Source organism: Periplaneta americana, chromosome 6, assembly GCF_040183065.1.
Source record: "Periplaneta americana isolate PAMFEO1 chromosome 6, P.americana_PAMFEO1_priV1, whole genome shotgun sequence".
NCBI lineage: Eukaryota > Metazoa > Arthropoda > Insecta > Blattodea > Blattidae > Periplaneta > Periplaneta americana.
In genome coordinates this window covers 148,881,955-148,907,102 of record NC_091122.1, presented here as the reverse complement: position 1 = coordinate 148,907,102, position 25,148 = coordinate 148,881,955, and the positions used below count along the sequence as shown (strand labels likewise).

At 35.3% G+C, this 25,148-nt stretch overlaps 1 protein-coding gene across 1 annotated transcript; it reads right to left on the bottom strand.

Annotated features, from left to right (window-relative positions):
- Window positions 1-3,726: 3,726 nt before the first annotated feature.
- LOC138702276 (leukocyte elastase inhibitor A-like) lies at window positions 3,727-21,208 on the bottom strand. The gene is made up of 8 exons (XM_069829858.1): window positions 21,199-21,208; window positions 17,527-17,645; window positions 14,263-14,439; window positions 13,746-13,956; window positions 10,278-10,492; window positions 7,313-7,498; window positions 4,207-4,345; window positions 3,727-3,912 (listed from the first exon to the last, which is right to left on the bottom strand). The coding sequence occupies exons 1-8, from the start codon at window positions 21,206-21,208 to the stop codon at window positions 3,773-3,775; spliced, it is 1,197 nt and encodes a 398-aa protein (XP_069685959.1). The 3' UTR covers window positions 3,727-3,772.
- Between the last annotated feature and the right edge of the window lie 3,940 nt (window positions 21,209-25,148).

Here is a 25,148-nt window from a genome sequence, read left to right as displayed (position 1 = left end):
TTCTTCAACATTGTTGCTATAAAATGTTTTCTGTGTTTACTATACTCCAGCAGGCCGTGATATACGTCTGTCTTTTTTTCCTCCAGTCTATAAATGCGAACTTAAAACAAACGGTAAAGTTATGTAATGATTTATTTTTCATTTTAATATTTTAACAATATTATTTATACAACATATTGCAATAATAACATCGGCATCTGGAATCTTGTTGATTTTTTCACGGCTTCCTTAATGTTACTTATATCAGGAATGCAATAAGTTTCGTGGATTAGTAGAGTTTACTTAATTTTTGCAAATATTAAAAAAAAATAATTAACATTGCAATTTAGGTGAAATTGCAGTGGTAAGTTTCCGATTTATAATTATTATTATGTTAAACGTCTCTAAAAATAATATGTTAAAAGCCTAAAGCAGTAAAATGAATGTCGCGCTTAAGCGGTAAGAAGAGGGAAATTGTTATGCGTGTTACATTGGGAATACTGAATGTGGTATTTCACACTTACCGCGTATTGGTTCTGTGCGGAAAACAAGCAAATACGCACGATCTCGCACAAAAGTATTGGGAATAAATTTGAATAAGGAATAAAAAAAAGTTTTCTTCCTAGGCAGGATTCGAACCACGAAAATCTTAGTTACCAGTCTATCGTGCTCTGGAGTGAGCAAGGCTCTGAAATCAGCTACAAGGATCGGTCCGGTTTTTTTGCCACTACTGTACTTGACTGATTGCTTACGTGACTCCTACTTCGACAAGTTGGGCAGAACAAAACATGGGTCACTTTAACAATTACTAAACAGTGGTTGCGGGATGACTTATCGTTGAATGTAGGTGCACATTTACTATATGTTACATTTTTTTTCATTCAGACCATTAGCTCAACAGGTCTTAAACGTAAACAGACGACGTCAACATGCTACTGTATCTCCGTACAGTCAGAAGGAAAAGAAAAATAACGTGCTGTAGTACATACCTTGCAAGTTCAGTCCTCGTCATCATTGATGCAATTACCAGCGTTGCGGTAAACGACGATATATTCTCGTAAGTTGTCGAAGCTAAATCGTCTTTGCCTATCGCTTGAACAGATTTTGTATCGAGAGAATTTCTGAAGAAAAACTATAAAATGAGGATCACTCAATTTATTTTGAGGAACATTTGCACTGAGCATCATGTTGCACGTGTCGTTAGACCCGCACAACTAAATAATGATGATGATGATGATAATGATGATGTGTTGGTTCCTCAGATTTCATTTCAACGCTTTTCCTGTGCGATGTACTGTTGCAATATTCCTCTATAGCCTGAGTTGTTCTGGTTTTTATTTCAATTTTACATACATTACACACGATATTGTCTTCGTTAATACATAAAATGTCACTCTCATACTTCTTAATTGCATTTCGTATCTCTGAGCGAATTTAACGTTCTGACTTCGACATTATGAATGGATCAGCACTACACTATTCAACTCGTACTAAATACTTGAGCAGGATAACACAACTGCACACATTGAGCGTATTCCGAATCTCACCGGTGAGCAATCCGATGGCATCACGGTGTTCCGAATTCCACCGATGACGTCATTGATGCTCCACCGGTGTCGCACCGGTACCATCAACTTGCAGAGGTGGTGGCAGTCTCCATCAGCCGCCATCAGTGAATCTGATTGGTTCTTGTATAGGACGGGAATTAGCAGACGAATGACATCGTGCACTGTTGTGTCATGGCGGTGTGTTCTGCTTTAGTTCTGCTGTATAGTTTGTAATGAGCACAACGTAAAAACAATATGTTAATGGCTTATGAGAGAACATGTCAACGGACCAGTTATTACTACCGGTTCAAGAAATAAATTGTTTATGCTATCTTTTCTTTGAACGAGATGGGAGTACGAAAATTTCGCAAAATTTTGCTAGCGTAGCACAGACAACAAGTCGCCATGACAGCCATCGATCCTTCCAGCAGTTTTGTTCCTTATTTCGCTGCAACGTGACGTCATTGATGCCACCGGACCGGTGAGATTCGGAATACGCCGATTGCGTTGCAATGTGGACCGGGGTTCCTTCGTTATGTACGCTGCTGTACTCGCCAGGTACACAAAAGACGAACGACGCGGCACGTGCCATATACTCCGATACGAAACAACTTCACTTTTCCTTAAGTCATCCCGCATTCACTGTCTGCTTATAAGATATGTGAATCGTATGCGGAGACTAAGAGGACGACGGAAAATAGAGAAGATTGTAAAATGCAGGTTTTGCAGTGAAAGAACTGCCCTTGGGCAGATTACTATGAGTGAATGAGTGAACTCCAGAACGGTGAATAGAGATAAAAGATTTTGTATGCACAATGGAGTTTTAATTTTCACTCTAAGATATTTATATATGAATAAATTATCGTATCGTGGGAATAGGTCTCTTTCCAAGTTATGCCAGCATAAGACAACGCGTTAGGCCTACTGTTTGTATTTAGCTTACAATAAATATTTACTTACTTACTGGCTTTTAAGGAACCCGGAGGTTCATTGCCGCCCTCACATAAGCCCGCCATAGGTCCCTATGTTGAGCAAGATTAATCCAGTCTCTATCATCATATCCCACCTCCCTCAAATCCATTTTAATATTATCTTCCCATCTACGTCTCGGCCTCCCTAAAGGTCTTTTGCCCTCCGGCCTCCCAACTAACACTCTATATGCATTTCTGGACTCGCCCATACGTGCTACATGTCCTGCCCATCTCAAACGTCTGGATTTTATGGTCCCAATTATGTCAGGTGAAGAATACAATGCGTGCAGTTCTGTGTTGTGTAACTTTCTCCATTCTCCTGTAACTTCATCCCTCTTTGCCCCAAATATTTTCCTAAGAACCTTATTCTCAAACATCCTTAACCTCTGTTCCTCTCTCAAAGTGAGAGTCCAAGTTTCACAACCATACAGAACAACCGGTAATATAACTGTTTTATAAATTCTAACTTTCAGATTTTTTGACAGAAGACTAGATGACAAAAGCTTCTCAACCGAATAATTACAGGCATTTCCCATATTTATTATTCGTTTAATTTCCTCCCGAGTGTCATTTATATTTGTTACTGTTGCTCCAAGATATTTTAATTTTTCCACCTCTTCGAAGGATAAATCTCCAATTTTTATATTTCCATTTCGTACAATATTCTGGTCACGAGACATAATCATATACTTTGTCTTTTCGGGATTTACTTCTAACCCTATCGCTTTACTTGCTTCAACTAGAATTTCCGCGTTTCCCCTAATCGTTTGTGGATTTTCTCCAAACATATTCACGTCATCCGCATAGACAAGAAGCTGATGTAACCCGTTCAATTCCAAACCCTCTGTATTACCCTGAACTTTCCTAATGACATATTCTAGAGCGAAGTTAAAAAGTAAAGGTAATAGTGCATCTCCCTGCTTTAGCCCGCAGTGAATTGGAAAAGCATCAGATAGAAACTGGCCTATACGGACTCTGCTGTAAGTTTCACTGAGACACATTTTAATTAATCGAACTAGTTTCTTGGGATTACCAAATTCAATAAGAACATTATACAAAACTTCTCTCTTAATCGAGTCATACGCCTTTTTGAAATCTATGAATAACTGATGTACTGTACCCTTATACTCCCATTTTTTCTCCAATATCTGTCGAATACAAAAAAATCTGATCAATAAATAAATATTAGGCTATAATTAATAAATCATACATTTTATTTCTCTCCTTCACATACATAACAAATCCACATTCGATAGGAACAGACACTCTTTTATGTTATGCAGTGGAAGGGTTGAACACAGCGCCGGAGAACAGCGGCATGTCTCTATCGCAGACGAATGCTGCAAACGGATGGTTCGCGTGAAATTCTAGGGTCTTGTATTCCTCCGGCAATGAACTGAAAGTTCCTATCCCAACTGCAGGAGAAAAAGAGTGATCATTAAAATATAACATTGTACATGACAACATAAAACATTACTGTCACAAGCATAACACATACTTTTTCATACGTTTGACGCATCTGAAACATACAATTCAGATACTTCATAATGTTTGAAATCAGTGACGTACACAGAATTTTGTCAAAAGGGGGGGGTCATTATTAAAATTGTTTACAATTTACATTATCGGTATTTAAAATTTTGTGTATAATAATAATAATAATAATAATAATAATAATAATAATAATAATAATAATTTCTTATGCGTACTTGTGGCTGCAGACGCTGTGGTCCCTTTCTCGTCAATTTCAATTTCGGACTTATGAATTATATCGCTGACATGAAGAGGAGAGGGGCAAATTCCTTTCAGATTGGCCACATCTTTCTTGAAAATATCACGTACACCAAGCTGAAACGTGCCAAACATTAAATAAATACCAGAAAAAACATACATAATAGATAATTATCATTGTTTAGGTTGCAGTCGATTATTTCAATTTTCAGATCTTAATATTCTTCACGAAAATATATCAGTACAAACCTTCATTGAATCATTTTGTTCTCAACATGAATGTAATATCTCAGATTTCTGAATTGTTTCTTTAGTATAGCATATTCAAAATACTATTGCAAAATTTAAAAATCGCCAATTGGAAATAGGAAGAATGCCTATGTACACCTGTTTTGTAGAACCTTGAAGAAGCTTGATGCCCTGAAAACTACCGAAGTTTTAGAACTATACACTGTGGATATAATGAAAGATGGTAAATTGCCTCCCCAGATCAAAAAGTACGTAAATTCCCTCCTGTTTGCATGAGTTGAGGTACGGAAATTTCTTCCTCTTTATCCTAAGCTGGCGAACGTTTCTTCAGTTTTTAAATCCGCTACTTGAACCAACATTTTCCTTTCCATTTACAAACCTAGTAATACATGGCGTTTCCGGGCTGGTGTTACAAACTTTCAGGGATGATGACGAAGGGCACATAGCTATATCAATTTGAGGTAAGGAACCATGGTCCGGAAATGACTGAGTCGAAAGTTATAGCAAAAATAGTTGTGTGGAAATGAAATAATTTTATTCCTCTGTACACCTTATTTATGTGTATTTATCTGTACATCTTACACATACTGTATTCATTTGACGTTTTTACGTTTCCTACTTACAGTATTCCATTAAGTGCGCTGTCTGAGGGATGGGGACAGGAAACTACACTAAAGCAATGCAGCTAGCGTAATGTGTAACGGACATGGTCGGTCCTGATATGCACGTCTGTAGACAGCAGTGTATGTGTACAAGTTGCAGTGTCCAGTCGATCAGTCCTAGTGAAATGGAGGAGTACACGAGAGCGGAATATGCAGACATGATTTTCGAATACGGATGAGCTAATGGGAACAGTAGACAAGCTCACAGATTGTATCGCGGCAAGTACCCACGTAGGAGACATCCGGCCCATACCATCTTTCCACGACTGTTCCAAATGTTAAGGAAAGGAGGGCACGTGGTGCCAAATGACAATTCCATTTCCACACAACTATTTTTGCTTATAATTTTCGACTCAGTCATTTCCGGACCATGGTTCCTTATCTCAAATTGATAGCCTACATGTTCCCTTCCCCATCATCCCGGAAAGTTAGTAACACCATCACGGAAACATCCTCTATACATGCATAAAATATATTCACTTCCAACATGTTACTTGACTGCTTAAATTCTGATAGTTCAATTGGCACAGCACTAACTTACAATCATTAGAGACCCGGGCTCGAATCTCGGTAACAGCAGAGTTGTATTAGTGGTATACAAAACCAAGGGTCCTAAGAATTTTCCAAGACTCCTCTTAATCCAAGACAGGAGCCTATTCTTTTATGTGCCAAAAATGTATGGCACGGGTATCCCAGGATTACTTTCCTTGCGATGAAAGTTATTTCAAGGATTTTCATATCTAAACTTTAAGAGTGTTATTCATAGACATTTCGCTAGCCCGCGCTACGAGCGTGCTAAACTAGCCCCGCCTATCGTCTGGTTACTTGTACAGGATTCGTGTCGTGTCGTGTCGTGTCGCGTCGTATCGTATATCATATCGTATCGTATCGTATATCGTATCGTATTAAATATCGTATCGTATCGTATATCATATCGTATCGTATCGTATCGTATCGTATCGTATATCGTATCGTATCAAATATCGTCTCGTATCAAATATCGTATCGTATCTTATATCATATCGTATCGTATCATATCATATCATATCATATCATATCATATCATATCATATCATATCATATCATATCATATCATATCATATCATATCATATCATATCATATCATATCATATATCATATCATATATCATATATCATATCATATCATATCTCATATATCATATCATATCATATCATATCTCATATCATATCATATCATATCATATCATATCATATCATATCATATCATATCATATCATATCATATCATATCTCATATCATATCATATCTCATATCATATCATATCATATCATATCTCATATATCATATATCATATCATATCATATATCATATCGTATCGTATCATATCATATCATATCATATCATATCATATCATATCATATCATATCATATCATATCATATCATATCATATCATATATCATATATCATATATCATATATCATATATCATATATCATATATCATATATCATATCATATATCATATCATATCATATCATATCATATCATATCATATCATATCATATCATATCATATCATATCATATCATATATCATATATTATATATCATATCATATCATATCATATCATATCATATCATATCATATCATATCATATCATATATCGTCGACCTGGTTGGCGAGTTGGTATAGCGCTGGCCTTCTATGCCCAAGGTTGCGGGTTCGATCCCGGGCCAGGTCGATGGCATTTAAGTGTGCTTAAATGCGACAGGCTCATGTCAGTAGATTTACTGGCATGTAAAAGAACTCCTGCGGGACAAAATTCCGGCACATCCGGCGACGCTGATATAACCTCTGCAGTTGCGAGCGTCGTTAAATAAAACATAACATTTTTTTAACATCATATCATATCATATCATATCATATCATATCATATCATATCATATCATATCATATCATATCATATCATATCATATATCATATTATATCATATATCGCTAACACTGGTTTATGAATATGAAAAATGTTAGTTCGCTGAAAATCCACCGGAAGCCCGCGCTAAAAATGTCTATGGGGCCCTAATTGCCTTGGGCAGGATTATACTCGCGAACCTTAGATAGGTGATACGGTAGCAAACAGACCACCGATATATACATACCTTTTGTAAAAACACAGACCACCGATAAATACGTACCTTTTGTAAAAACCTAATAACATGTAGTCCTGAGTTTAGCTTGAATTTTGGTAGACGCAGATCAACGTCCATAGTACGAGTGTGTTTAAATATGTACTTGAAGACCTTAGAAGGAATTTTTTTCATCACACTGGTAAGTGCGTGTCTCTCGGTAGGAAGCATTAGTACCATTGAGAATCTGTTCCCCTGTAAAGAAAATATTACTGAATGTCGACATGTTGTAGCTGGATCATTAGTTGTTTAGTTATTAATGTATCGGACCACTTTTTATTTATTTGGAGATACTTTAATTTTTCATATAAATTAATTCAAGGGCCTGGTTATAATTCTGTTGTTTCAAGGCAAAATATGATATATAAATTTTTGGCGATAATGAGATTTTACGATATGCTATGCATTCTGATGATATATTTACTGCGCGAAAAGATGACATGCATATCTCTATTATTTTTCTCTCTAACCTGTTGTCATGAAATATTACTGTGATAGCTTTTCATATCAAAACTGGTAAAGGAGAATAAATTATCACCATGGATACAGTCATCCTTTCCTACTTTTTCATTAGGAATAGCAATAAATTTTGCAGTAAATACTGAATTAAATGATGATTTCATCCTTAAGTGAATTGTTACTGATTGTTTTTGCCGTGTAGGTACTCTTCAAATATAAATGACACTCGAGAGGAAATAAAACGCAGAATAAACATGGGAAATGCCTGCTATTATTCGGTTGAGAAGCTTCTGTCATCTAGTCTGCTTAAAAAAAACTGAAAGTTAGAATTTACAAAACAGTTATATTACCGGTTGCTCTGTATGATTGTGAAACTTGGACTCTCACTTTGAGAGAAGAACAGAGGTTAAGGGTATTCGAGAATAAGATGCTCAGGGGAATATTTGGGGTTAAAAGGATGAAGTTACAGGAGATCGGAGAAAGTTACACAACGCAGAACTGCACGCATTGTATTCTTCACCTAACGTAATTAGGAAGATTAAATCCAGACGTTTGAGATGGGCAGGGCATATAGCACGTATGGGTGAATCTAGAATAGTACATTATGAAACGAGCCTATAATGGTAGTAATTAAGATGCGAGTATGTTTACTTATGAAACGAGCGCAAGCGAGTTTCATAATTTTCATACGAGCGTCTTAATTACCATTATAGGCAAGTTTCATACAACTTTTTATGCTCGACCATATTTCTAACTTGAAATGATTCATAAGTATTCATGTTATGGTTATGTAAGTGAGGAGGGGAACTGACCTTCTAAATTGTGAAATGTGGGCAGACGCGAAAGTATTGATTTTTTCCGAGGAACGAATGTCATTGACCTTGATATAATCTAGAGAATAACATGAACTTTAGTCTTGATATAACCTGGAATTTGATTTAAAATTGAAAAACGAGATGAGAAATTGAATTTATTTGAATATTATTTACAATTAACGCTAATTATTATAGTAACAGAACATAACCTTCTGCGACAGTATTGGATTTCCAGCCTCCGTGACTTTTCGCTAGTTGTCTTTCGATTGCATATCCGAGAATAATCGATACTTGCACTTTTATAATGGTACAATGGTGATTTCTCATTGGCTGAACAACTGAACTATAATGAATAGACGTACTTTAATGAGGTGCATTAAAGGGTTACTACCAGGTGTATAATTACTACATTTCGGCATGGTCGAGCATAAATGGATATAGAGTGTTAGTTGGGAGGCCGGAGGGAAAAATACCTTTGGGGAGGCCGAGAAGTTGATGAGAGGATAATATTAAAATGGATTTGATGGAGATGAGATACGATATTAGGGATTGAATTAATCTTGTTCAGAATAGGGACCAATGACAGGATTATGTGAAGATGGCAATGAACCTCCGGGATTCTTAAAAGCCATTTGTAAGTAAATAACCATTTCTACAGACGCATATTAATTTCAAATGTATTCAAGAAAGTGCGATATTATGCATAGGCACAGATAGATGGAATTCTGAAAATAAACTTGACAGAACGATTATTAAAATAGTAATATATAAATATATATACAGGTTGTTTAAAAATACGGGGCATAATTTCAGGTATGTATTTCCCACATGTAGACAATCCAAATAGTTCATTACAACATGTGTCCGGAAATGCTTCATTTCCGAGTTATGGCCTTCACAACATTGAAATTCACCGGAACGTTTTTCTTTCCGCAGGTCGTTGTCATTACAGAAGATGTTCAAAATGTCCACCTCCTGCTTGAATACAGACCTCACATCGATGTCTCATTGACCTGCGAATACGATCCCAAACTCCAGGAGTATTGCGTATGTCCTCAGAACATGCCACAATTCGATTCCGAAGGGATTCCAAATCAGGCACCGGAGACGAATAAACCAGTGATTTTAAATGGTCCCACAAGTAGAAATCGAGAGGGTTCAGATTAGGTGACCGTGGAGGCCAAGCAATGGGGTCACCTCTACCTATCCATCGATCAGGAAACCTTCGATCCAAGTACCGGCGAGCCGTACGACTGAAGTGTGCAGGAGCGCCATCATGCAAGAAGTGAATGTGTTGACGATTGATCAGTGGAGTGTCTTCTAAAACATGAGGTGAATTTCAATGTTGTGAAGGCCATAACTCGGAAATAAAGCATTTCCGGACACATGTTGTAATGAACTATTTTGATTGTCTACATGTGGGAAATACATACCTGAAATTATGCCCCGCATTTTTGAAACACCCTGTATATATATGAGTCGGAGTTAAAAAAATTATATTAGTTTTCAGTTATACGTAACAGTGGCATAAAAGGGTTGAATAATATGTACATACGTATGACACAACTTAAAGTAACTGTTTGTGTTTTCACTTGCAAGGTACATGTAGACTTACAAAAATAGTAAGATTCTGATGATAAAAAAAACAATATTATAAAAATGAACTGTTCTAATTATTGTGTTGAAATATTCTGTAGTACCTGGAATGGCAGCATAACCCATTTCAATCCTAGCTTTCTGCTCCTGCCAGCTAATAACTTCCTAGAGTGACTCATAGTAGGGACCTTCACTTCCACTCCTGGCGAAGGGCTGAAGACCTCGTCACTTGTAGAGTTCAATGGGAATTCTTCAGCCCAAGGGCTCTTGAAATACATTGCGTTAATCAACAGCATGTGAGCATCGGACCTTATGTGCTCTGTAAACATTTGAACGTCACACTTCAGTTGAGGATCTCATGAATATTCTTTTACCATCTACGTATTTTGGTAACAAATTTTCAATAAATGAACACCGATTCATGCAGGTACTGTAGTATTAGCAGCAGCAGCAGCTACTGCAGAATAAGGTAAAGGTTTCATATTTGTACTTACAGGCACATTTAGGCATGAAGGTAGCTCCAACATGACTTAGGCACTAGAATGAAGTGTTGTGGTCAGCACCAAGCTCCTACTCCCTTTTTACTACCAGGAAATACGCGGTACTCAATTTCAGAAGATGATAAAACAATTCCGGGGTCATTCTGTAAGTTTGGTAACGAAACATTTTCTCTGCTACTTTGGATTAAAACTGGAACCTTTCAGTCCACAGACAGTTGCTCTACAAACTGAGCTACTCTGCTGGCAATGGCAGTAATAGTATTAGCAGCAGCATTAGTAGTGGTAGTTATAGAAGTAGTGGTAGTTGTAGTAATAGTGGTAGTTGTAGTAGTAGTAGCGGTAGTTGTAGTAGTAATAGTAGTGGTAGTTGTAGTAGTAATAGTAGTGGTAATTGTAATAGTAGTAGTGTGGTAGTTGTAGTAGTAATATTAGTGGTAGTTGTAGTAGTAATAATAGTGGTAGTTGTAGTAGTAGTGGTAGTTGTAGTACTAATAGTAGTAATAGTAGTGGTAGTAGTAGCGGTAGTTGTAGTAATAATAGTAGTGGTAGGTGTAGTAGTAGTGGTAGTTGTAGTAATAGTAGTGGTCGTTGTAGTAGTAGTAGTGGTGGTAGTTTTAGTAGTAATAGTAGTGGTAGTTGTAGTGGTAGTAGTGGTGGTAGTTGTAGTAGTAATAGTAGTGGTAGTTGTATCAGTCGTAGTGGTAGTTGTAGTAGTACTAATAGTGGTAGTTGTAGTAGTAGTAGTTGTAGTAGTAATAGTAGTGGTAGTATTAGTAGTAGTGGTAGTGGTAGTTGTAGTAGTAGTGGTAGTTGTAGTAGTAATAGTAGTGGTAGTTGTAGTAGTAGTAGTGGTGGTAGTTGTAGTAGTAATAGTAGTGGTAGTTGTAGTAGTAGTGGTAGTTGTAGTAGTAATAGTAGTGGTAGTTGTAGCAGTCGTAGTGGTAGTTGTAGTAGTAATAATAGTGGTAGTTGTAGTAGTGGTAGTTGTAGTAGTAATAGTAGTGGTAGTTGTAGTAGTAATAGTAGTGGTAGTTGTAGTGGTAGTGGTAATTGTAGTAGTAGTAGTAGTAGTAGCGGTAGTTGTAGTAGTAATAGTAGTGGTAGTAGTAGTTGTAGTAGTAGTGGTAGTGGTAAAAAAAATAGTAATAGTAGTGGTAGTGGTAGTAGTAATAGTAGTGGTAGTTGTAGTAGTAATAGGAGTGGTAGTTGTAGTAGTAGTAGCAGTAATAGTATTAGCAGCAGCATTGGTAGTAGTAGTTATAGTAGCAGCAGCAGCAGCAGCAGTAGTAGTAGTAATAGTAGTAGTATTGTAGTTGTAGTAGTAGTGGTAGTTGTAGTAATAGTGGTAGTAGTAGTAGTAGTAGTAGCAGTAATATTATTCGCAGCAGCATTAGTAGTAGTAGTAGCAGTAGTTATAGTAATAGTAGTAGTATTGTAGTTGTAGTAGTAGTTGTAGTAGTATTGTAGTTGTAGTAGTAGTTGTAGTAGTAGTAGTAGTATTTGTAGTGGTAATTGTAGTAGTAGTAGTGGTATTTGTAGTAGTAGTAGTAGTAGTAGTAGTAGTAGTAGTAGTAGTAGTAGTAGTAGTAGTAGTAGTAGTAGTAGGTACAATAATGTAAATTTTGAAAGCTGAATCTGATACTGCTGCCCTAAGGAGCTGTAACTCCATAGCCTCTTTGGTATCATTACCTTTACCTTTATGTCCAACGTAAAAAAAATTCATATAAACACATTTGACTATCGCAACTTACTTAATTATTCATTTCTACAAACATTCCACATTCAAAATTTGTGTGCCTACCATTTGTCTGCCGGACAGCACGCAATCTTATGTGGATTTAAAAAATGAAGGTTCATCATGAAATGGCGACTATTTCAGAAATTCATATTTATAAAACATTGTTTCCGTTTTTGAGAGATCGTGGAAACACCTTGATCCTTAGGAGGTTTGTTTCCTATACGATAAAGCACCATGCTTTAAGAAAAAACGCAACACAACATGGCATTGACTTCCTCTGGAAAGCTGAATGGCTTGGTGCATCACCAGTCCTTAACAGCATTTCGGGGCAATGTTGAAGGACGGTAGTACAGTAGAACCTCTATTATCCGTGGTAATGAGGGGGATGGACTGAACGGTTGATGAAAAAAAATCGGATAATCCGTACCATGAAATATTTGTAATTTCCTCCAAGTTCTTGTATTTAACTCGCTAGGTAGTGGATCAGAAGTTCACTAATTAAGTCTGGTTGTCAACGACGGGTTTTTAAGGGGCAAGGAAGCCCTTTGTAATGACTGTCTCAGGAAAGACAGGAATACAGGATGTCTCATGTTGTAGATTTACATACTTTTTTTTACACTTTATCCTTGTTTCTTTTATTAAATCGCGCAGTTGTAACTCCAATCTCGTATTCTGATGCGAGATGAGCCACAGTTTCTCTTTCTCAAACCATTCAATTATTTCCATTTTTTATACTTGGCTCAACACGTTTTCTGTTAATACTTGTTACATTATAGAACGGCAATTGGAACAGTAGACAATGCTGTGTAACGATAAAGGCTTGCAATATCACTCTCTAGTAAAAACATATTATGTAGAATCTACTAACATAATATGATGTACAAAACAGTACTTCATATAAGTTATTTATTTCTGAAGAAAAAACGAGCGAGAAATAGACAGTCGGATAATCCGCCAATCGGTTAATAAGGTGACGGATAATCGAGGTTCTACTGTAGATACCTTGAAGATGCACGAACGAGGACATCATAGGTATTATCGGAGCTGACGGCACACTTTAAAGCGGTTCTAAAAACGTGGAATGGGATGCAAATCTTTTTGTTACACTATTACGCTCCTATCCTGAGAGATTGCGTGCTGTACGGAAGGTACTTCTGGGCACACAAAATTATTGATGTGAAATATGTGTGGAAATGAATACCTAACTAAAGTACTTACAATAGCCAAATGGGTGTATAAGGGTTTTCTTTTAATTTGGACCCCTAGGTAAAGGTTATGATTTTGAGTATGACTAACCCCGTATAATGAATACGCGTTAAGCCTGAGTCAATTACCTTCTGATATGATATCCTTGATTCTGTCGTGAGTTTTTTCTGCTACCCACGAGTTTATCTTCTCAGTAACTTCGGCAGCTTTGCTGAAATCGATGGACTCGATATCAGAGTGGAAGTAATCCGTCAAAGTTCTTTGGTAGTCGGGATATACACTGACATCAGACTTGATGTGCATTTTATTGGCGAATTCCAGTTTACCGTCTTGCATGTTCTGGCAATAAAGAAGCAAAATGTTAAAGAACAAAATCTTCAGTGCACTTTAGTACAAGCAAATAGGCCTATGTCATTACCTGTACATCATAGGTTCTAGTACAGTCTAGTATATACAGTCACGAAACTCAATACGTAGTAGATATGCAACCATAGATAGTTGCTAACCACTAGGATCGCTAATATCGCCTCATTACAAACAATGCGAAATAGTATCGGCATTGTCTATTGTTCCTAGCACCCTCACAACTCAAGCTTCGTGGCTGTCATATGGGCTACTACACTGTGGTTCTAGTAAAAGCGTTACCTTGATGCTGCTTATAATGTCCCTGTACTGCCTTTTCGTTTGAGAGTAATCTGCGTGGAGCACTCTGTTCAACTCCGCCCTGGAGTTGCTCCGAGCGCCCTGTTGTAACATGGCCAACGTCGTGTAAATGCTGAGTGGAGATATGATGCAATTTCCGGGTTGTTCTTTCACCAAAACCTGAACGTGAACATAAAACTTTCCAATTATTACATCAAGTGTACATTTAACACTGTGCTACTCTCATTTCACCAGTTGCTGCTATATTACTTCTATTATCATAATTTTACCGATTTCGAACAGTCTTTATACAGTAGAAACTTGTTCATAAGGGGAATAGTCAAGCTGAAAATACTGGGTGTTCATTTCAAAGTGTGTCATGACGTCACTGTTGTGAGTCAGCGATTTGAAGCGAGTTTCAGCTTTTATGTCAGAGAAGTTGCCTATTAATCAAGGCGTTCAATCTGAACTTGAGAACGTGTACGGTATAACTTGAATGTCATAGCAACAGGTGGCGGTCTGTAAAGTCTGTGTGCTACCATAACCTCTTTCGAACTGTGTTTTGCGCGGGCAAGTCGTACGCAGGGTATTTGTTATCATCGATTGCGTACGGCAACATTCCACAACACAAATCAAAATGCTCCGTGTCCATGTTGACCGTCCAAGTTAATGTCAACAAATACGTAAGTAATCGTCTTAATCCTCTCCCCATATCCCGACAGTAAGAAAAAAAACTCACTTCAGTACGTGTTTCCAAACAGTTCACATTCTTGCCACTACTGGCGTTACCGTACGTATCGATAAGTATTCTTCAGAATGAACGCCGTACTTGCTAGGCAACTTCTCTCGCATTTATGTAATACGCCTCTGCGGAAGTGTAGGAGGATTGAAGTCTCTAGGCTCATCGGATAGCCACATGACGACATACAGCGAGCCATGACACTTTTTGAACTGAACACCCAATATATGTAACATAGGAATATGCACTTTAATTTTGAACTTAATTTAATTTAATTTAATTTTATTTTATTTATTTAGGGGAGAGTCGGGTAGTATCGGACATCGGGTAGTATCGTACAGTGCGTTTATTTCATCTACCACCATATGGTAGTACCTGAATGACATGGTTACGTTTCTCTATGCGACATCACAGAAACGTAACCATGTCAATCAGATACTATCATCGTGTGGTAGATGAAAGAAACTCACTGTCCGATATTACCCGATATCTGATACTACCCAACTCTCCCATAATTAGCTAGCGAGCGAGTACAAATTTAAATGGTAAAACAAAAATGTTTCTAGCCACTACCGTAAGAGTCAGGCTCGTGTATTTTATTTTCATTTAAGTTGGTTATTTAACGACGCTGTATCAACTACGAGGTTATTTAGCGTCGATGAGATTGGTGATAGCGAGATGGTATTTGGCGAGATGAGGCGAGGATTCGTCATAGATTACCTGGCATTCACCTTACGGTTGGGGAAAACCTCGGAAAAAACCCAACCAGGTAACCATCCTAAGCGGGGATCGAACCCGCGCCCGAGCGCAACTTCAGACCGGCAGGCAAGCGCCTTAGCCGACTGAGCCACGCCGGTGGCTAGGCTCGTGTAAGATGGGGTCTTAGCCAAAAATATAACATAAAATTTACAAGGACAGTTTACTAAATACAGTAAGTAACTTAATTCAAACCAATAAATAACACAAAAAAGAAGAAAGAGAAAAAGAGAGAAAAAACACATTTAACATAAATTGACAAACAGACAGAAGCCAGTGATATTTCATAAAAACATTAATATAGCCGACAGAAATAAAGGGTAAAAAATACACACATTTGTTAATATTACATATGATGAATAATTTTATAAATTTATTTTTTAAAAGCTTCAATTTTAAAATATTTCAAATTTGGGAAATAGGTTTGTAATTTTATTATAAAGTCTTGGGCCGAAACTAGCACCATGTTTAAGAGGTGCACTTGTATGACATTTAGGCTCAATAGAAACGTGTTAATATCTTCAACTTGATTAAATAAATTTATAGCCTATGTGTATGAATTAATCAACCTATATTATATTTGTATTCTATAATTTTGAAATATATAATATATAGTCCTACTTTTCAAGTGCGATATTATTCTTCTCTAGTGTTAATATTATATTATATAATTCCATTGTCGCTGTAATTTAAATTTTAGTTCCTATTTTATTTTACTTATTTATTTTTATTATTATCTTATTTAATATTGTATTATACAATTTCTGTAACTGTAATTTTAATTCTATTTCCTATTTTATTTTATTTTATACTCTCTTATAGGCCTATTAATATTATATCTGAACTGCGACCGAACACGAGCGCTGCTCATTCGGTCTCAAATTTTGTTAATACTACTGTATCTCATTTTTTTATATTGTTTGTATTATTTTATTTCTATTTCTCTTGTTTGTTTGTAATTATATAAGTAGACTTTTGTCTTCGAGTACGATATTCATGTCGATTAGCAAGCAAGCAAGCAAGCAAGCAAGCAAAAGCAAGCAAAAGCAAGCAAAAGCAAGCAAAAGCAAGCAAAAGCAAGCAAGCAAATAAATAAATAAATAAATCAATAAATAATATCAGATGTACTGAACTTATATTTTGTAAAATTCAGTATTTTTAATTCATGTTTAAAGCTTTTTTTATTATTTTAAGTCACGAATACGGCTGGTGGTTTTTTTTTCATGACCAAGTTTACCCCACTTTACAGTAAATTTCCAGTTTCCATATATAGGCCTAGTTTCAACTTCTTATCCTATTTATACGATACGTGATTTACATGCTCTTCTTGTTATTATGACGTAGGTACAAATAAATGAACACACACAATTTTATTGATAAAGAAATTTTAATTACAATTAACAAAATAAATTGCACTTTCATTTATAATAGATAACAACCATTAATGTAGCAAAGAATAACGTCCCTTGGTTTCATCTGAGCAAATTTATTAACCAGTTCGTCTTTTATGTTTTGAGCGTTTATAAAAGTAGAATGTTTTAATATTGAACGTATATCTTGCCCAATATTCGTTTAGACTTTAATCGTCTCTAAAGCTGAGGACGAAGAATTTTCTTTGCGAGTTGACCTCAGTGAGATCAATAGTATATTATATAGCATTAATGTTTTATGCACTACTCATGAAAGAATAGAAATAAATATTATCATCAGCGACTGGCTAAATAGATGTAATTCTCATTTACTAAAGTTGACTGTAAATATACTAAACTTACCTTTAACAATTCTATGGTGAATTTGGATGTCGCTTCAGAGGTAAGGCGCTTTGAGTGCGCTTCTGCCCTCTCGAAATAAGATGAGCATAGTGCTGGTACCAACAGTATGAGCAGCTTCACTGCACAGGAGAACGTAAATTAGAAAATGGTACAGTAGTGGCAAAAAGAAACCGGACCGACCCTTGTAGCTGATTTCAGAGCCTTGTTCACTCCAGAGCACGATAGACTGGTAACTAAGACTTTCGTGGTTCGAATCCTGCCTGGGAAGGAAATTTTTTTGTTCCTTATTCAAATTTATTCCCAATATTTTTCGATTGCTGGTAAAATTCATATTCTATGAATAATAAGTTAATTAAGTAGTAAAATATCGCTGCAATCGAAAAGTATTGGGAATAAATTTGAATAAGGAACAAAAAAATTTTCCTTCCCAGGCAGGATTCGAACCACGAAAGTCTTAGTTACCAGTCTATCGTGCTCTGAGTGAACAAGGCTCTGAAACCAGCTACAAGGGTCGGTCCGGTTTTTTTGCCACTACTGTACATTTTGATTTATAATATACATGTATAATATAGCTCAATAATCTTGCACAGCGTTTCACTGATCGACATCAGGTTTGGAATTGGTTTGTGTGAAAGACGATGTGGGAAAACAGTTACGGTACCTATTATGTTCATGGATTGATTTACAAGGCGAAAGTCATGACGATCTAACATTTAAGACCATTCTACTAACCCGCAGCTACGCACATTCTCAGTTACACCGATCGACTATGCTACTGCTAGAGGTACATACAGTGTGCAAGCAGGAAACTCCACATGCCCTTTGACCAGTCTTCTCCTCGTCCCCGACCGATGATGGCGATGCATATGAAATGGGAATAGAGAGATGTCTAAAAGAATGCTGTTGATGCCTATATTGAGGAAACGTTAGGACACCGAGAAAACAATTGCGACCTTGCCCTGCATAAATGTCACTATGGATTTTACAATGAAAAATTCCAGGCCTGACTGGTAGTGGGATGTAATTTGAAGACCTGTGATATTGTCGCTGTGACAGGTAGGCTATGTCGCTGGTACTGATTGTGACTGTAGTTCGAAAATTACATTTCTGAGAAATCGGCAACTCCACCCGTTATGTATGTAACTCATAGCGATGATGGCGAGTATACAGGGTATCTCAGAAGGAATGTAAAATGATGTAGTTTGGGTTAATCTACATAGATTTAACCTGATATAACTATGTCCGAAATATAACGCTTGGGAAGTTATTGATTGGCGAACTTTTAAATGGAGAGCGGCATTATACTATTCTCCAACCAGGAGATTAACCGTGAAAGGAATGTGCTTACTATTGCGTCATCTATTGGAGCGAAGTAGATAGATTATATTACCGTTATAACGTCAGTTTAAAAAACATGCGCTCTCCTGCATGTTATTTCCTCAATCAATCAATCAATCAATCAATCAATCAATCAATCAATCAATCAATCAATCAATCAATCAATCAATCAATCAATCAATCAATCAATCAATCAATCAATCAATCAATCAAACTCCTGTATCTCCTCATGAGGAGCATAGGGCATTCACAAAGTGCCTCCATCGGACCCTATTTGTGGCCAAATTCTTCACTTCGCTCCATGTTTTCCCTTCCCTAGCAATTTCCTCCAAAACTATTCTCTTCCATGTATTGTTTGGTCTTCCTCTTGTTCTACTTGTTCCAATCCAAAGCCAATCTTTCTACGGCTCCATCTTCTTTCCTGATTGTGTGCCCTATCCAATTCCACTTTCGTCTTTTGATTTCTATTGTGATTTCTTTCTGATTTGTTATCTTCCATAGTTCTGAGTTTGTGATTATATCTGTCCATCTAATTTTTTAAATTCTTCGTAAACATCCATTAACAAATGTTTGCAGTTTATTTTGTATAATTTTACTTGTTTTCCATGTCTCACAGCCATATAATAAGACTGATTTCACGTTACTGTTAAAGATTTTAATTTTTGTAGATCTAGATATAATATAAGATTTCCATATTGGTATTTCCTGTATGGAGGGATTAAAAGACTAGGAAATTAACAGTGATCTAATTTTGTAACTGGGATAGTATAAGTATGTGTGTATTAGTGTTATCGTTTGTGTTTTGAGAGTTAGCCAATGGAGATGCGTGTACCCACGTGTGTGACCTTATGACATCTTATGACATCAACATTCATTCATAGCATTACCCCGATGCGTCTCATTCCCCTGAGACTTTCACTTGGTTGGAGTACAGTAGAAGTAATTCTACATTTACAACATTGTGATATGATACATTATTGAAAATGCTGCATCTTGTGTTGCATTTAAGTAAGTTTATTTCATGATTAAGTACAAACGCAGTAAGAAAATAAAATAATTACACAAGACAAATTATTAAGGTTGACCTTCTTATGGATTCCATGAATTGTAAATTTATATCAGGTACCAGTACCGGTTCCCTTTCCGACCTCAATGAAACACTTCGCAGCTTGCTACTTTCAGATAACATCCCGTAAACACGAGAACCCACACAGCTAGATGTAACTTCGTCTGTATTCCTCAACAACAGCTAAAGCATTGCCATCACAAAATCCACAAACAAAAAGCATGTTTGGCTATTCACTATAAGAATACACGAATTAAATATCAAGTGAACGTGTATTCAGTTGCGCTGGTGTTGCGGTGCTCAGATGTTGCCGTGTGCAAAAGATCTGGCGTATCACGTCAACTATAGTACACGGAACCGCAAGATGTTCCATTATTTCTCCCCAACCGTTAGTCTTTTTTAAGTTGGTTATTTAACAACGCTGTATCAACTGCTAGGTTATTTAGCGTCGATGAGATTGGTAATAGCGAGATGGTATTTGGAGAGATGAAGCCGAAGATTCCCATAGATTATCTGGCATTCACCTTACGGTTGGGGAAAACCTCGGAAAAACCCAAGTAGGTAATCAGCCCAAGCGGGGATCGAACCCGCGCCAGAACGCAACTTCAGATGGGCAGACAAGCGCCGACTGAGCCACGCCGGTGACCCGTTAAACTGCGGACATAAGTAACGTGTATTAGGTTAAATCGATGTAGGTTAACCCAAACTACATTATCTTGAAGTATTTTATACTGAATCATTCGTAAACATTCTTGGGCGAATAAGTATATGCGTTCACACATCGCGATAACACCGCTCACCACATGTTTGTTACTCGCCGCGCTATTCAGTATTGTTGATATGATACTTTTGGCACAGATATTCCAATTCGCAGAAGTGCTATAAACATAAAAATCTGTGGGCTCGTGGTGAGAAATATTCGTAATCGCCAAGAATCATCATAACACAAAAATCACACTGTGACAAAATCTCCATTATCTGTCACAGTGATTTTCCGGAGCTGTCAGAGTTCGGGGCTGTGACGGCAAAACACTGTCCCACCCCATCTTTAGGTATGACCAGGACTCTAATCGGGATCTCCTGCGTTACAAGCTAGTGGTCTGTACCAATATACTGTAGTACTAATAATAAGTTAACAAAGGCTAAGAGCTCTTGCGTAAGAATACCTTAAAAAGGTATAAAATGGAAGAATGGCAATATATATATATATATATATATATATATATATATATATATATATATATATATTAGAAAACAGTTTCACCCACCTTTACACATGATGCCAGTGTGGCCACAAGCTGACGAGTGTCTTTGACAGAAGTAGTTGTTTACCTTTTGTAGAAAGCCATTAGTGAGTGGACACATTAGCTCCATCCACAAAGATATGGCTAAAGGAGATAGGGAATTGTGCATATCCACGCAAGGATTTACGTTAATCCGATTTTATATAGTGCTTAGCAGTGGTAAGTCACTCATCATTGCCTCTAATACAGTTGTATTAAGTACGCTGTAATAATAGTATGTAATCCTAAAGACAATTTATGTTTATTACAAATATGAGAGTACATCCGAAATTCTGTAAGCTTATTGGCCAGTTGTGATCGCCAATGTTCCATTTGCTGGGGAATGCTATAACGAGTGGAATGGAGTCGTCATGCTGCCAACACGTTACCCCTATACTGAATTCTAGATAAGACAAATATTGAAATGAACAAACATTTGATACGAAATGTATTATGCCACTGTGATACGTAACGTGGTTTATCATTACAGCGCGCGAACACTTTACGTGCGTTTAGCACAGTCTGTTAATATGAACATTAGAAAATAGACAGGCAAATAAATAAATAAATAAATAAATAAATAAATAAATAAATAAATAAATAATAAATAAATAAATAAAAGAGCAAACAAGTAACAAACGAAATAAACGAATAAAATAAATAAATAAATAAATGAATAAACAAGTAACAAACTAAATAAACAAAATAAATAAATAAATAAATAAATAAATAAATAAATAAACGAGCAAACAAGTAACAAAGTATATAATCGAATAAAATAAATAAATAAATAAACAAACGAGTAAACAAGTAACAAACAAAATAAACGAATAAAATAAATAAATAAATAAACGAGCAAACAAGTAACAAACTAAATAAACAAATTAAATAAATAGATAAATAAATATGCAACTTTATTTACTCACTGTTACAAAGGGGAGCGTCTATGTCCGCTTTGCAAAGAAAAGGATTCATATATGCATATTTTATTACTGTGTGTTGAATTGGAACTTGTACGGAGAAAATATTTACCACCCTCGATGCTAAGTCAGAGTAGGAGTTCGCTTGCATGTCTCGACCTCATGGGGAATAGAGAATGGGAACAAAAGACTGGATTGTTCCTCTTGAAGGCGAGAAAGATTAGAAATGCAGCTGTTGTAGTCTGCGACGCGGACTGAGGAAGGGATAATAGTATCCACCCAACTGTACACTTTTATGTCTTGTAGGTTAGGATATATTATATAATGTGTTTTATTGTGCCATTTCCATTTTAATATATGTGTTCTTGTAGAGAGCAGTTGGATGTAATCATAGGTAGGGTGGAACCTACAAAGCACGAACGGTCAGAAGACCCGTGCATTGGATTAGACAAAATTATGATAATATAAAATTTGTATGTATAATATTACTCAATAAATCTATCTATCTATCTATCTATCTATCTATCTATCTATCTATCTATCTATCTATCTATCTATCTATCTATCTATCTATCTATCTATCTATCTATCTATCTATCTATCTATCTATCTATCTATCTATCTATCTATCTATCTATCTATCTATCTATCTATCTATCTATCTATCTATCTATCTATCTATCTATCTATCTATCTATCTATCTATCTATCTATCTATCTATCTATCTATCTATCTATCTATCTATCTATCTATCTATCTATCTATCTATCTATCTATCTATCTATCTATCTATCTATCTATCTATCTATCTATCTATCTATCTATCTATCTATCTATCTATCTATCTATCTATCTATCTATCTATCTATCTATCTATCTATCTATCTATCTATCTATCTATCTATCTATCTATCTATCTATCTATCTATCTATCTATCTATCTATCTATCTATCTATCTATCTATCTATCTATCTATCTATCTATCTATCTATCTATCTATCTATCTATCTATCTATCTATCTATCTATCTATCTATCTATCTATCTATCTATCTATCTATCTATCTATCTATCTATCTATCTATCTATCTATCTATCTATCTATCTATCTATCTATCTATCTATCTATCTATCTATCTATCTATCTATCTATCTATCTATCTATCTATCTATCTATCTATCTATCTATCTATCTATCTATCTATCTATCTATCTATCTATCTATCTATCTATCTATCTATCTATCTATCTATCTATCTATCTATCTATCTATCTATCTATCTATCTATCTATCTATCTATCTATCTATCTATCTATCTATCTATCTATCTATCTATCTATCTATCTATCTATCTATCTATCTATCTATCTATCTATCTATCTATCTATCTATCTATCTATCTATCTATCTATCTATCTATCTATCTATCTATCTATCTATCTATCTATCTATCTATCTATCTATCTATCTATCTATCTATCTATCTATCTATCTATCTATCTATCTATCTATCTATCTATCTATCTATCTATCTATCTATCTATCTATCTATCTATCTATCTATCTATCTATCTATCTATCTATCTATCTATCTATCTATCTATCTATCTATCTATCTATCTATCTATCTATCTATCTATCTATCTATCTATCTATCTATCTATCTATCTATCTATCTATCTATCTATCTATCTATCTATCTATCTATCTATCTATCTATCTATCTATCTATCTATCTATCTATCTATCTATCTATCTATCTATCTATCTATCTATCTATCTATCTATCTATCTATCTATCTATCTATCTATCTATCTATCTATCTATCTATCTATCTATCTATCTATCTATCTATCTATCTATCTATCTATCTATCTATCTATCTATCTATCTATCTATCTATCTATCTATCTATCTATCTATCTATCTATCTATCTATCTATCTATCTATCTATCTATCTATCTATCTATCTATCTATCTATCTATCTATCTATCTATCTATCTATCTATCTATCTATCTATCTATCTATCTATCTATCTATCTATCTATCTATCTATCTATCTATCTATCTATCTATCTATCTATCTATCTATCTATCTATCTATCTATCTATCTATCTATCTATCTATCTATCTATCTATCTATCTATCTATCTATCTATCTATCTATCTATCTATCTATCTATCTATCTATCTATCTATCTATCTATCTATCTATCTATCTATCTATCTATCTATCTATCTATCTATCTATCTATCTATCTATCTATCTATCTATCTATCTATCTATCTATCTATCTATCTATCTATCTATCTATCTATCTATCTATCTATCTATCTATCTATCTATCTATCTATCTATCTATCTATCTATCTATCTATCTATCTATCTATCTATCTATCTATCTATCTATCTATCTATCTATCTATCTATCTATCTATCTATCTATCTATCTATCTATCTATCTATCTATCTATCTATCTATCTATCTATCTATCTATCTATCTATCTATCTATCTATCTATCTATCTATCTATCTATCTATCTATCTATCTATCTATCTATCTATCTATCTATCTATCTATCTATCTATCTATCTATCTATCTATCTATCTATCTATCTATCTATCTATCTATCTATCTATCTATCTATCTATCTATCTATCTATCTATCTATCTATCTATCTATCTATCTATCTATCTATCTATCTATCTATCTATCTATCTATCTATCTATCTATCTATCTATCTATCTATCTATCTATCTATCTATCTATCTATCTATCTATCTATCTATCTATCTATCTATCTATCTATCTATCTATCTATCTATCTATCTATCTATCTATCTATCTATCTATCTATCTATCTATCTATCTATCTATCTATCTATCTATCTATCTATCTATCTATCTATCTATCTATCTATCTATCTATCTATCTATCTATCTATCTATCTATCTATCTATCTATCTATCTATCTATCTATCTATCTATCTATCTATCTATC